General features: G+C 35.8%; 1 protein-coding gene across 5 annotated transcripts in view; it reads right to left on the reverse strand.

Annotated features, from left to right (window-relative positions):
- Positions 1-13,429, reverse strand: part of CNTLN (centlein) — a 208,095-nt gene that overhangs the window by 107,930 nt on the left and 86,736 nt on the right. For 4 of the 5 annotated variants that reach the window (XM_048051338.2, XM_048051336.2, XM_048051339.2 and 1 more), the window contains exons 9-10: positions 9,464-9,637; positions 2,880-3,005 (exon numbers count right to left, since the gene is read on the reverse strand). In XM_048051338.2, coding sequence (XP_047907295.2) covers positions 2,880-3,005; positions 9,464-9,637 — 300 coding nt within the window. The remainder of the gene's footprint in view (positions 1-2,879; positions 3,006-9,463; positions 9,638-13,429) is intronic. The other variant, XM_048051337.2, reaches the window with a different exon arrangement.

Raw genomic sequence — 13,429 nt, forward strand, 5'->3', positions numbered from 1 at the left:
AAATTACCTGTAACAACTTCTGTTAAAGTTGAGCTAAAATGGAATCAAAAAATATACTGCTTCAATTATTTGAATACTCAGGCTGAGAAGAAGTAAGGAAGCTGACAATTACAAAAATATTTTTTCCATAACTACTGATGTGCCAATACTATAATATTAATATATTTTCTGCATCTGAACACCCTCCAAAGAACAAGACTACATATGAAGTCAAAACTAAGTGTAATAGTGTGCCTTCTCTCACATAAATATGTATTAAGTTGGCCCTGAAGACTTTATCTACTTATTCTGGTTCTAATTCTGAGCAAAACTTTTGAACTTTAAACCAAAAAAAAAAAGTTAACATTTCAAGGAAGATTCTCCTATCGCTTTTGGTAACCTTCCCCCAAAGGTCAGGATATCTTCTGTAGACTATGCCAGGGATCACAGTTCTAGACACTAGAGAAGGAGATGGGATGTAAGAGAAGAGAAGGTTCTTAGCTCATTGAAATATCCAGCTTCTGGCAACCAAAATTCTACTCACTCCTTAAAGACAAACAATACACTGATGTACTTTGTGGGGACCAGCATTAGTACTAGCTTAACAATATGTCACACAAAATCCATCAAACACTCTTATTTACTTTGACGTTCTCTTCCCTCAAGAAGGGTGAAAAAGAGGATGCTCTGCTACTTTTCAGTACATGCGGGAGTGCAGAAATGAAACAGATTCTGTACCAAAATTATGGACACTGAGGATTTACTTGATTGCCCTGTTTATATTAGCTACAAGGATAGAAAGAGCCAGCTTTCCTTGGTTAGAAATGAAGGAGAGGAGAACTGGAAAACCCTGGAACGGGACTTTGCCTTTTTCTGTTCCTTTGTAGTACCGACTGGGGCATCAACGGTGTTTATTTAGTGTTACCAATTTTTCAGAAAGATGGATAAAATCACAATCTCATCTTCAGAATATGCATCATCAGTATGTTTGTTTGTAGATGTTTCGTCAATTTTTCTCAGCAAATGTATTTCAAGTAATTATATAGTCAGCTCTTGGCTTGAATAGGCAATAATGCAAGTGCTGTTTTCAAAAAAGCTGATCCCATGCATTATTCTTCACAGGAAGCAATGCCTGAGAGGAGACTAATATACAGAAAATATACAATACCAATCAAATTATTCTGATACTAATGGTGTGACAGCTGAATTTATTGCCATGCCAGCAATGGCCTCACTGAATTCAGAATGTACTGCCACAAGCGAGATAGTCTTTAAGACTTTTAAGTCTAAATCATAGAACCACAGAATCACAGAATGGTTTGGGTTGGAAGGGACCTTAAAGACCATCCAGTTCCAACCCCCCTACCATGGGCAAGGACACCTCCCACCAAACCACGTTGCTCAAAGCCCCATCCAGCCTGGCCTTGAACACCTCCAGGGATGGGGCATCCACACCTCTGGGCAACCTGTGCCAGTGCAGCACCAGCCTCATGCGGAAGAATTTCTTCCTTATACCTAACCTAAAGCTCCCCTCTTTTAGTTTAAAGCCATTCCCCCTTGTCCTATTACTCCACCCCCTGACAAAGAGTCCCTCCCCAGCTTTCCTGTAGGCCCCCTTTAGGTACTGGAAGGCCGCCATAAGGTTTCCCTGGAGCCTTCTCTTCTCCAGGCTGAACAGCCCCAACTCCCTCAGTCTCTCTTCATAGGAGAGGTGCTCCAGCCTTCTCATCATCCTCATGGCTCTCCTCTGGACTCTCTCTAACAGGTCCATGTCCTTCTTGTGCTGGGAGCCCCAGAGTTGAGTGCAGGGCTCCAGGTGGGGTCTCATGAGAGCAGAGTAGATGGGGAGAATCACCTCCCTTGACCCATGGGCCACGCTTCTTTTGATGCATCTTTCATGTTCATATTTTCTGTGCGTTAAGACTTTGGGTTAGATTCTCTCAGGTATACAGGGTGATAAACTTTTCAATTTGTGCTAAAATACAATCCCTGCTTACCTTTTTTTGTAAAACTGACCTATCACAAGAGAATGAGGAAGAAGCTCAGGAATATGCTTTGTAAGGCTTCCTGATTTTTTCACCTGACATTTACCACAGCACATTCAATGTAACAAATTCTGCTTTAAATTACATGTACCGAATATATCTTTCATATTGCATACCTCTAAACATGAGTAACAACAACAACTGAAAAAATGAACAGAAGGTAAGAACAAATTTTAAATGATTGTAAATGTTTATGAAAATATGATTCAGCCAGAGTTTGGTTTTGTTCAACTACCTTGAGACAATATTCAGAGATGCAATTTGAAACCAGTAGGTCATTCAAAAGGTATTATTTAAAATAAAAAATAAACAAACAAAAATCTATACAATAGGGACAAAATAGGCAATTGTAATTTATGGTCAGTGAAGCTTTCCTACTAAGAAAGATTTTTTTCCAGCATTTGTTAGAACAACTTCTTCTGAGGCATAACTTTTAAGAGTACAAGGGGTAATATCTGTTCCAAATAATTGACTTCAGAATTTAAAATACTAGTTTCACAGTACAATAAAAAAAATAATAATTCCTTGTACTTTGTGCTTCACTTTATTTCTGTACAACCATATGAATTTCTTGAAATCTATAACCTTAGAAACAAATTTTGAAAATGTATTTAACAAGCACATATTATTGATGACATCTTGAAATTTAGGTTTTCATAGGACTGCAAGAGAATCAACATAAGATTCTCTGCAGTAAAGGAAAAATGAAAACTAATGGAGAATGCTCTCTTATGCTAACAGTCCATAACAATACATGGATTTTGCAGTTTTTAAATGCCTGTTTATTTTGGTATATCTTTATCTATGCAAGCTTATACCTAGAAGGTGTTTTATTTTTATTTTTTTAATGTTCACCTTTAACTGTAGGGTCTTCTCTAAGTTTTCAATCTTCCTTTCAGCTATTTTAAGCTTCCTTAGCTCCTCTGACTTTCTAAAAGAGCTCTTTGGGGACAGAGACCTTGAACGTTTCACAGGTGGTTCCTGGAGAATAAAACAAGGACATGGTTGAACTAGTTGGAACACCGGATTATGAAAGACATGCAGAATTAAAGAAGTAATTTTGAATACTAATAATGAATTATAAAAAAAAAAATCTGCATGGAATACCAGAGAAATAACAAGCAGAATTACCACAGCGCTACCACTAAAGGTTTCTCTGTGACTCGTTAATGAGAATATTCATTTACATTTACATTGTTTCTTTCAGAATAATGATGTCCCATTAGGGAAGACTAAAGGGTTATAGACTCAGAAATGCAAGAAACCTCATTACAAAGGAGGGGATAGAGGCTGGTCTAATTGCTCTATAAGGGTCCAAGGTTACACTTGATAGGACAACCAGAAACAAGAGGGAAAGGATTTTTTTCCCTTTGAAATAGTTTAACACACTGTGAAGTTGAAGGAACAATATGCTTGAGGAATATAAATACAACAGACAGTAGATCTTATACCATAATGACCATATGGTCATTAACTATAATGTGACTAACTAGAGACAAGAATATGTGTTTATATTATGTACAGCTTCATATAGCAATCTGGAGAAAGAATATGTGAAAGTAACACTTAAACCGGGCAGCTTTCTTGTTCATTCTATGTCATATGTCCTTATGGCAAAGAAAGAAAGACCTCATCAAATTACTTTCAGATTTTCTGAATAACTTTGGTTAAGGACAGAGAATTACTAACACTTGCTTAGCACCTATAAGATAAAATGCTATTACATAAGTACATGAAGTCAAATAAAAACTTCATACAATTGCAATTGTTGTTGTTGCATGTTGCCATTTTCTCTTTAAAATAACTGTTTTACAACAACAGGAATTCAGGTTAAAGTCTTCTTGAATACTATATATTTCAACACTTTTATTATTCTATTACATAAATTTAATGTTAAAGATAATCTTATGTAGGAACTGGCATTTTTTTTCTCTGACCACTATCTATAAGTATTAAATGTTTACAAGACACTGTACTTCCACTTCAAATTGCATGCATTTCAAAAAAGGGAGAAAACAAAAGTATCATGAAATAACAGAAAATAAAAGTATCAAATATTTAAGAATTTAAATATTGCCAAGATGCCTGTTGTTTTGGATTTCAGTTTCTTTTGCTTCTGAAATAAGCCTCAATGATCAGAAAAGAAAAGAAAAAAAAAAAGTGCAATGCCAGGAAAGAATTTTAGTACAACATACAAACTGAATGTCAAAAAGTGTATTTTGCATATTCATGTCAGTTCCTTGATATAACAGAAGAAACTAAAAGGAGGTTTTAATGAACATTTACAACAGTATTTCCAAATTTATTGTTTTATATTTTCTGTATAACATTGTAGTGACTAAGAGTCATTCTTCTTGAAATAGTAAGACTACTAATTTTTTTTTTCTAATAATTCTGGTGGAGATACCCAAAAATTCATTTAATAGATGCTGATATTAATCACTAATGCTATTAACAATGCACAAAATCAGATCAATCTCTTTCAAGTGTCTGAAGTGCAACACCTCAAGATCAACATATCAAAAAATGTAACCACCTTCAAAGTCCCAAATTTCTTGAATAAAGCCAATACTTGAAATAGAACTATCTATCAGATTTCTTAATCACTGCATACCCATATTAACTTTCCCTAAAAAAATGAAGAACACTATTTTTGAAGAAATGGTAAATTAAAAGTTAAACTTTACAGTTATACATACAGAAGAATTGGAAAATATTTCTCTGAAATAAGGAATACAAAGCCAAAGTATTGCATCCTTTGTCAAAGAAGAGGATGACAAAGAGAAAGAACTGGACCAACCATCACCAGACTCCTAAGGGAAACTACTAGAAGAAACGCTAGAAGGGATGGAGAAAAGAGGAAAAAATATCTAAAAACGTGAGCTTCACAGTCTTGCTGCTTTAATCAAAGGTATGATACAGTGAGTCTAACCATTTTTCTTTAATATAACAGATTTTCTAGATAGCTACCTGGGACTGTGCTGTGAATCTTTTCCACAATTGAAATACAGGGCCAAGATATGGAAAATAAAACTAAAATTCGAAGCATTGATAGACATGGAAATACTGCTCTGTGAGAACAGGTGTGATCAGGGATGTGCATTAAGAAACATGATATTCTTTTAACATGTTCTTATCTGTTTAGTGATCAGACTACAGGTCTGTGGAGAGAAGGGGCTGGGGCTGGGCTTCACAGCTGCACATAGGTAGTCTGAAGGCAATCTTTGCTAAGAAGGCAGTTAAATTTTCCTACCAAGACAGAAAAGACTGTGTAGTAAAGTACACTGTAATTTGATTGCCTGGGGCTGCTGCAAAACTCAATTTGAAAGATGGCATCTGTAATATTCTTCTCACAACTGAAAACTTTGCTGTTGCTGCTGCTGTCAAGCTTAGGCATTTAATTTTTAATTCCATCCTCAAATTCCACAGTAAATTTAGACACATCTGTATTAAAAATATTCACAATTGTAATGTGTTAAACATTTTCTAAAAGTTTAGGAGTAACAACACTCATTTTTTTGAGAAAAAAATTTTAAGCCCAGCCAGTCAAGGGAAGCAAAAGGTTTTCCATTTTATGATCCTAGAACATGTTTACAAAAGACTAAAACAAACAGAAACAAACATGATTTGTAATATTAGTGAATATGAAACTGTGATAGAAGATATAATGTAAAGAAATGACTGATAAGTGGATGTGACACATACACATTAACTGATAACAGAAGTACAGGAATGAGAAAAAGCAAAGATTTTTTCTTTTTTAAACAATCTCCTATTACCAGAGCTGGTATGATGTGGTACCACCATGGGAAGAGGGTGGGAACAGTCAAGTTTTTGAATTTAAGAAGTTTTGTGTTGGAGTCACAAGACAAGCCAAAAAAAAAAAAACCAGAGAAGTTCAGCAAGAAATGCCTTGAACTTTTCTGTAACGCTCAGATCAATGTCTGCCAAGATACAGCACTGAAGACAGTGGGCAGAAATCTTAATGTTTTTTATCAGTTGATAAAACTGAGAAACATTGTTGAAGCTGAGCCAGAGGCTGACGGAGTAAAAGATATAGGGCTTTTTTAGGAGAGGAAAAATGGCAAATTCTTGATTCACTATGTATCAACAGGAACTTAATCAGTATTTCAAGTTAACTCATGCCTTTTAAGAGATCTATTGTACCTTGAAATTATACAAATACTTAGAGGAATGCTGTAGAATGTATATCAATAAAAAACAATTATAACTCCCATGTATCATGCAATGGCAAGTTTTAGAACTATTTAGTGGTATTTAAAAGCTTAGCTACAAAAAATAAAAAATAAAAATAAATAAAAACCCTCAAGGGCTGTATTACTGAATTGGCTAGCAAGAATATGGATGGCTGATTAATCAGGTAACAGAAATCATAGCTCACAAAGTTAAGAAGTTTTAGTTCCAAAAGGAGCTCTGTGAAGATCAAGCAACTAGCTTTTAATTCTTCATAGAAAATGGCAAGCAGCTATTCCACTTTCAACAGAGGTTGAACAGTGTGGGTTACAATTGACTGTAAGTTTGCACTTACCATAAAAATGACACTATACGCGCACATTTAAGAAAGCTTTGAACCACCACGTCATTTGCCTTGCAGAGCAAGTTGTTTCTATTACTCTATACTACAGCAGGCATGAGATTTGGATTTCTGCAGTGACGGTGTTCTACACTAGCTTATACATGTGTATACATCCATGCATTCTGCAGAATCAAACATAGGCGTAGGTATACAGATACATGGCCCTACATCCCAATTTATCAAACTAGTGCAAGTTTCTCTTTTGTCCTGAGGCCTTTTTTCTTTTATTAACACCTTTCCAATTATTTTTTTTTTTCAAAATGTTTGGCTTTTTAGAGCAGAAAGGAATCAAAACATTCTCTTTCTGATCAGAAGTCATTCCATGCATATTTGTTCTTTGAATCCTGGGAATACATACAAATAAGAGGAGATGAAGGGTTAAAATGACAGAGTCTTTGTTAAGCCAAAAAAATCATCCTGGTAAAAAAAATGAATTGTATATCCAACATATTCTTCCTGCTAATAACTTTTTTCCTGAGTAGTTTGTCATAAAAGGCTGAACAACAAGGTAACGGAAAGATATTCTACTGCAGTGGAACCTCAACAAAGACAGCAATACTGATTTGTATTTTATACCTATATTTTGTGATCCTAAAGCCAGAACGTTTCTACAGTTTTCCTTACCATCTTGCCTAAATATAAAGGGCTTTGTCAACTTATTTCCCAAAAGTTTTAATACAGACTGCATGGACACATGAAAAAGTGTACATATCAAACAACGTATTGAAAGAGCATGGCTGGAGCTACATACTGAACGAGGAAAAGGTTCTCTACAACAGGATTTTAAAGTTGGTGCTTAGCTGTACTTAAGAGTTTAGTTGCTTTATTCCTGATACAGCGATCAGTTCACAACAAAAAAAGCACACTTTTACTTTACTCCAAGGAAACACATAATGACACTGTAGTGAGTTAACCTTGCCTAAGGGCTTAACACCCACCTAGTCACTTGCTCACTCCCCTCAGTGACAGGGGGAAAAATAGAATGAAAATGCCCATGGAGTTACATAAAGAAATAGAGATTGGCTACCATTCACAGTCACAGCCAAAACAGACTTGACTTGATGAAATTTAATTTAATTTATCACCACTTAAAATAGATCTGGGTAGTAAGAAATAAAGACAAATTGAAACAAGACTTTCTCCCCCTGTCACATCACAGGCTCCACTGCACTCCTTCACTCTTGACTCCTCCATCTCCCACTGAACAGTGCAGAAGGGAAGGGATGTAGGAGCTGCGGTCAGTCCCTCTGCTGCTCCTTCCTCCCCACACATTTCCCTGCTCCTGAGTGAGGCCTCCACAGGCCACAGCTCCTGTGAGGAGAAACTGCTCCAGTGTCAGATCCCCGCCATGGGCTGCAGCGTGGATATCTACCATAGTGGTCCCCTCTGTGGGATGCAGGCAAATACCACCCTAGTGCCTGCAGCACCTGTTCCTGCTCTTTCTCCGACCTTGGTGTTCACAGAGCTCTTTCTCACCTTTTTTTTCTTCACTCGTCACTGCCTGTGCAGCGTTTTGCCTTTTCTTAAATCCACTTCCCCCGAGGCGCCAGCCGAAGCTGCAGGGCCCGGCCATGCCCTGTGGTGGGGCCGCTGGACCCGGCCATGTCCAGCACGGGGCAGCCCCGGCCGCGCCTCAGAGGAGGCCCCAGCAGACACCACCAGTGCCTGGGCACCTGCACCCGGTACGGACATGCAAAAAGAAAGTCAATCATAGTAGAATATGGTGGTAAAAATACTCTGAGTTAGCTATTTAATGAAAAGGAAAGGAAAACTAGGTAATCTGGACAGTTTCAGCAACAGTGTTTCTCTTAAATAGCCCTATGAAGTAGAGCCCATATTTCAAAAACTATGAGATCCACTGCTTCTTGATGGACATCACACATTAAACTTTAAGTGCTCTAATACAAATATTCTAAAATATAGCTTTTCCCAAAAATAACATGCACTGCAAGATGTTCAGGCAGAACAAGCCATACAGTTTTTAAAGGAAACAATATGAGATGCTAAGCATAAGAAATACATGAGTTTTCCAAGGCAGTAAATCGATGGTCTACTCCTGCAGACTACTTATACCACAGAAGCATGCTCCTATTTGCTTCCTTCCTAGAGAAACCTATTTCAAGTTTTCCATATTCCAAATTTCCATACTCATACCACAATCAAACAGAGAATTTATATGGGGAAGAGACTGAACACACTCACAAACATAATGACTTAGGTTTATTTTGTAAGTCAATTTAAGCCACAGAATTGTTTACAGATTTTTTCAGTAGCTTCAGTTTGCAAATGTTACCTGGTGCTTAAATTTAGTGGCAAGTTATCTCGAAAGAAGCAGACCAGCATTATGCAGAGTTTAAAAAATGTTGAAAGTATGCACTTCAAAAGTACATCATTACTATTCTTCACAGAAATAAAATTAAAAAAGTGCTATATCATATTTTAAAAATAAAGATTTTGAAAAATAAAATCTGTTTCATTTATAAAATCATAATAACTGTTTATATTCCTCCCATTTTTCTTCTAGGGAACAATGGTCATTCTAGTAAACACAACAAAATAGCTGATAAATATTCATTTTAAGAAACCTACAAAGAATTTAGCTTTCAAATATTTCATTTAATTAAGAATCCCTTATTCAGTATTTAATAAGGTAAAACTTTCTACTCCCAACAGCTATTTTAACAAGTCTTTGGCAGATAACACAAGAACCATTCAAACAAGCTTCCAGAATTATAAACAGCATCAACAGATATTAAAATTATTATCTGGACCCTTGAGCAAAAATGTTTGGCTTTACCAGCCTTACTTAGACACAAATACACAAGACAATACACTATCCTACCTTATGCTTTCGTCCAGTCCTTACATCGTTGCTTTCCAGAGTTTCCGTAGTATACAAATTATGCTCTGCTAGGCTAAGACTTGTTTTTTTCAATTTTTCCTGTAAAATCTCAATTTCAGATTTCTGCATGGTGATAAGACACTCTAGCTCACTTAAGGAAGGCTGTTGAAATACCTAGAAAATGATAGAACAGGTTGGTTATATTAGTAACAATAAAATCAGAGGCATAACAAATAAATAAAACTGCCCAGAGAAACATATTACCGATACCACAGGGAATGTGAGACCTGTAAATAACTCTGCCTTTGAAGATGCATTATGAATTCAAAATCAAAACTTGATTCCTAAGTGTTAACTAAACATTTTCAAAACAACAATATCATATTTTCCAAATTCAAATTTGCACTCTTAAAAAGTTGCTTTATATGGACATTTCTTCTGCAGCAACTTGTTCTACTATACTACTGTATTTCAAAATCTCAAGACAATGTTAACTCCTAGACTTGTTTTCAGTTAAATGTCCGTTTGATAGGTATAACTGGCCCTATCAAATAGATAAAAAATAATTCTGTCAGCATATTCTGTCAGTACGGATTGTTTTAATTAGAAACTGCCTCAGAAAGATACCTTTTTAACATAAATCTACATAACCTGTATCCATGATGCTCATACACTTAGCACAAGTGTTGTGGTCAAACTGAAAACTTACAGAAAAGATCAATATCAATCCTAGATCACAGTGTTATTCGAGACAGATATGTAATTTCATGAAGCTATTAAATTCCAGCACCCTTCCCTGTCATCAATCAGTTCATACTAATTCCTTGGCATGATGCAATACTGCCATACACTGCTCACCTTCAGCATGAGGTGAAGCCTTTTCAGACCAACAGGTATTTTCATAGGTATCAGATATCTTTAAAGCATAACCCCAATGTCCAATAGAGGACTCTATGTGTGTACAAATGGCTAAAAGTGTTTGAGTTACCACGCTTGATAAATTATTTATTGTCAGCTGAGTTTTCATTGCTGCCTGTGATCACACCCCACTCCCTCACAACCAGAAGGCAATACGTTGTTAGTTTTGCACAGACAATATTAATCTATCTGTTGTAGTCTATGGCAATCACAAAGGGAAATGTATTAGCTCAAAACTCCTTCACAGTGCTTTAAGGCTGGCGACAGACATTCACCTTGCAAACAGCTGTGCCAGACAAAGATAATATAATTCCCAGATGGTCAACACAACCAGGCAGTTGGAGGTTAGCACCCCAACACTTCTGCTGAAAAGGATGATGTAAAGCCCCTCCCTACTTTATTATAGGAATAGAAGGGCATATGATTTTAAAAAGTCAATGCAACTGTCTTGAGCCGACCCAGCTGACCTTGTATTGCACTGACTAGGGCAAACTCATGAAAACTCTATTGCCAGCAGTGCTCTCATCAAAGACAATCAGCTATGAAACAGTAAAATCTTCAATCAACAAAGCTCAATCCAGAAGAAAACTTCCTCGAGACTGACTAGAAGTTTTATTTTATGCATACTTTCCCTGAGTAGACAGGTTCTGACAACCTGACTTGGTGGCAATGTTTTGAACATATCTTGAAGACAAATACTCATTTCAGCTGAGAAGAAAATATTAGGTGCAATTATCATCTTTTCCTACTCTTTCAAATACTGGAATGCACAACCAGCTGTTACTAACATAAACCAGGTGGGTATGATGAAAAGATCAGAAAAGGCAGTGTAAAAAAGGTTAAGCAAACCAAATGATTTCAAAATTCAGGCCAATTGAAGAAGAAATAGCAAGGTCCAAAGTTGATTAAAATCACACTGCTAGCAAACAAACACTCTAGTAAGCTTAGCATTTGACAGAAACAGAGTAACAGACATAGTTATTTGACTTCCTGCTATGCAGAATATGAAACTTTTCATAAACATAACTTTTCATAAACTCACAGTTTCCACAAATAAACCCAAATTAGAATTACCAAGCACTTTTGTCAACAAAAGTGTAACCCTTTAAACAGCAAAAAAGCACAGGAATGTTGTCAAAGAATAAAAGTTGTCCATGCTTTGATGACTGTTCCTTAAATAATTTCTGTTACTCATTTTGCATAATTTAGGCCATATGTAGTTCCAAACAGATGAAATTGCCAGCAATGATCAGCCTAAGACCAGTCTATATCAAAAATTTGAACCAAAAATTTGGTACTGTGTAAAATGGATGGGAAAAAGAAACAACCTAAAGGACAGAAATAGTGCCAACTGGTATGGGAAATTTCTTTATATTTCAGTTATATGCTTTTTTCTTAACTGACCTTTGTTCTTTCTTATTTAGAAAGACATACACCTACTAATATGTCCAATTTTATTGATTTCTCAGCCAAAAGTAAAAAAAAAAAGGTAAAAATCTAAATGCAATGCAAGCTGTATTTACATTATAACTAAATAACTATGTATTTACATAATAACTAAAGATGAAATCTACAGTTTCAGTCTGCTATAGGCATTTTAATTCATATTGTCCAGGACTACATTTTTAAGAGCCTAGAACTGTTAAATGTTGCTGATTTTTGAGCTACAATAATTACACAATTTAACTAATGATTAACTTCATACTGTTTCATTTATCTTTAGTTTCCTCTATCAAAAATGAAATGCACTGTTTTGTGAAATGTAAATCCATATACGAATCACAGAATAGATCAAATCCTTGCTCCTACATGTCAATCAAGTTCTGCAACTGACTTTAATAGGACCAGTCGAGGAACAGGGTTCCTGCTTGCTTTTGTTTTGTTTTGTTTTCCCCTATCCACTTCTTCTCCTAGAATATAGCTCTAGAAATTACCACACAGTGATACTTATGTAAAGTTGAAATACTGTAAAGGCACAGTTTCTAGTAAAGGTCTTACAACAGTCTTTGCGCACATGCTACATGTACATCTTGGAAAGCTAAAACCAACAAAACCAGATTTTAACTTATATTTCCAATAAGCCTGTGGTTTTACTCTCAAAATGTTCAGCAGATCACTTTTACCAACACAGAAATTACTATACGGTTCGCGTCTACATACCTGAAACCCTGCTTAATTTTTTGTATGTACATGAGGTTTCTTTAGTTTCAGGAATTTGAAGAACTCAGACCGTAACTAAAGAGGTCTACTTGCAAAACTGAGGTTTTTTTATCAACGGACTACAGTTCAAGAAGAACTGAGTATCATTTTCTGTTTAATTTAACATTTCCTTCACTATTTGATAAATATTCTACATTTCCTACCCTAGAAGCCTTTGTTTACTTAAATATCAATGGAACTTTTAACTATGAATTTTTAAGATGTGAAAAAAAGATTGAAAGCTGGATGAAATTTCTTCCATTGATCTTTTGTTTCAGATTCATTCCCATTTAACTTCACATCACTGAAGTTTTGTGTTTTGAGTATTTGTGTTTTGAGTTAAGAAAAAAAAATATCACCAAACTGAAATTCTTTAGTGAAAAGCTTTGGCTACTATGAGAATCTCAGTTCCTTCTGTATAAAACAAGTCTGTTAAGAACACATAGTTCCAAGGCTTATGTATGAGAAAAGGAGTGAAATTTTGTTAGATCCTTGGAAAGAAATGTGATCTTTGCTTTGCTTTTCATTTTCTAGTTTTACATGTGAATACTTATTTTTTTACATACGCTGCTCAGACTACAGGAAGTATGCACATGTTTGCCACATATCTGAATTTGGAAACAGCATTTTAAACCAAGAGCAATCATCTTGTCTGAGACACATACACCCAACAATTTCTTCCTGTCACATTCCAGGAATGAGGTGCCATATGCCACACACGGCCAAGATGCAGGAAACACTCAGCAGCAGTTTACCTATGAGAAATAAGAATCACTTCTCAGGTTTCCTCTTATTCTGCTACTGAGTCAGCTAGCTGGGCAGCTGAGTCAGAAGAAATGCTCACCTCAG

The sequence above is a fragment of the Anser cygnoides genome, chromosome Z, assembly GCF_040182565.1.
Source record: "Anser cygnoides isolate HZ-2024a breed goose chromosome Z, Taihu_goose_T2T_genome, whole genome shotgun sequence".
NCBI lineage: Eukaryota > Metazoa > Chordata > Aves > Anseriformes > Anatidae > Anser > Anser cygnoides.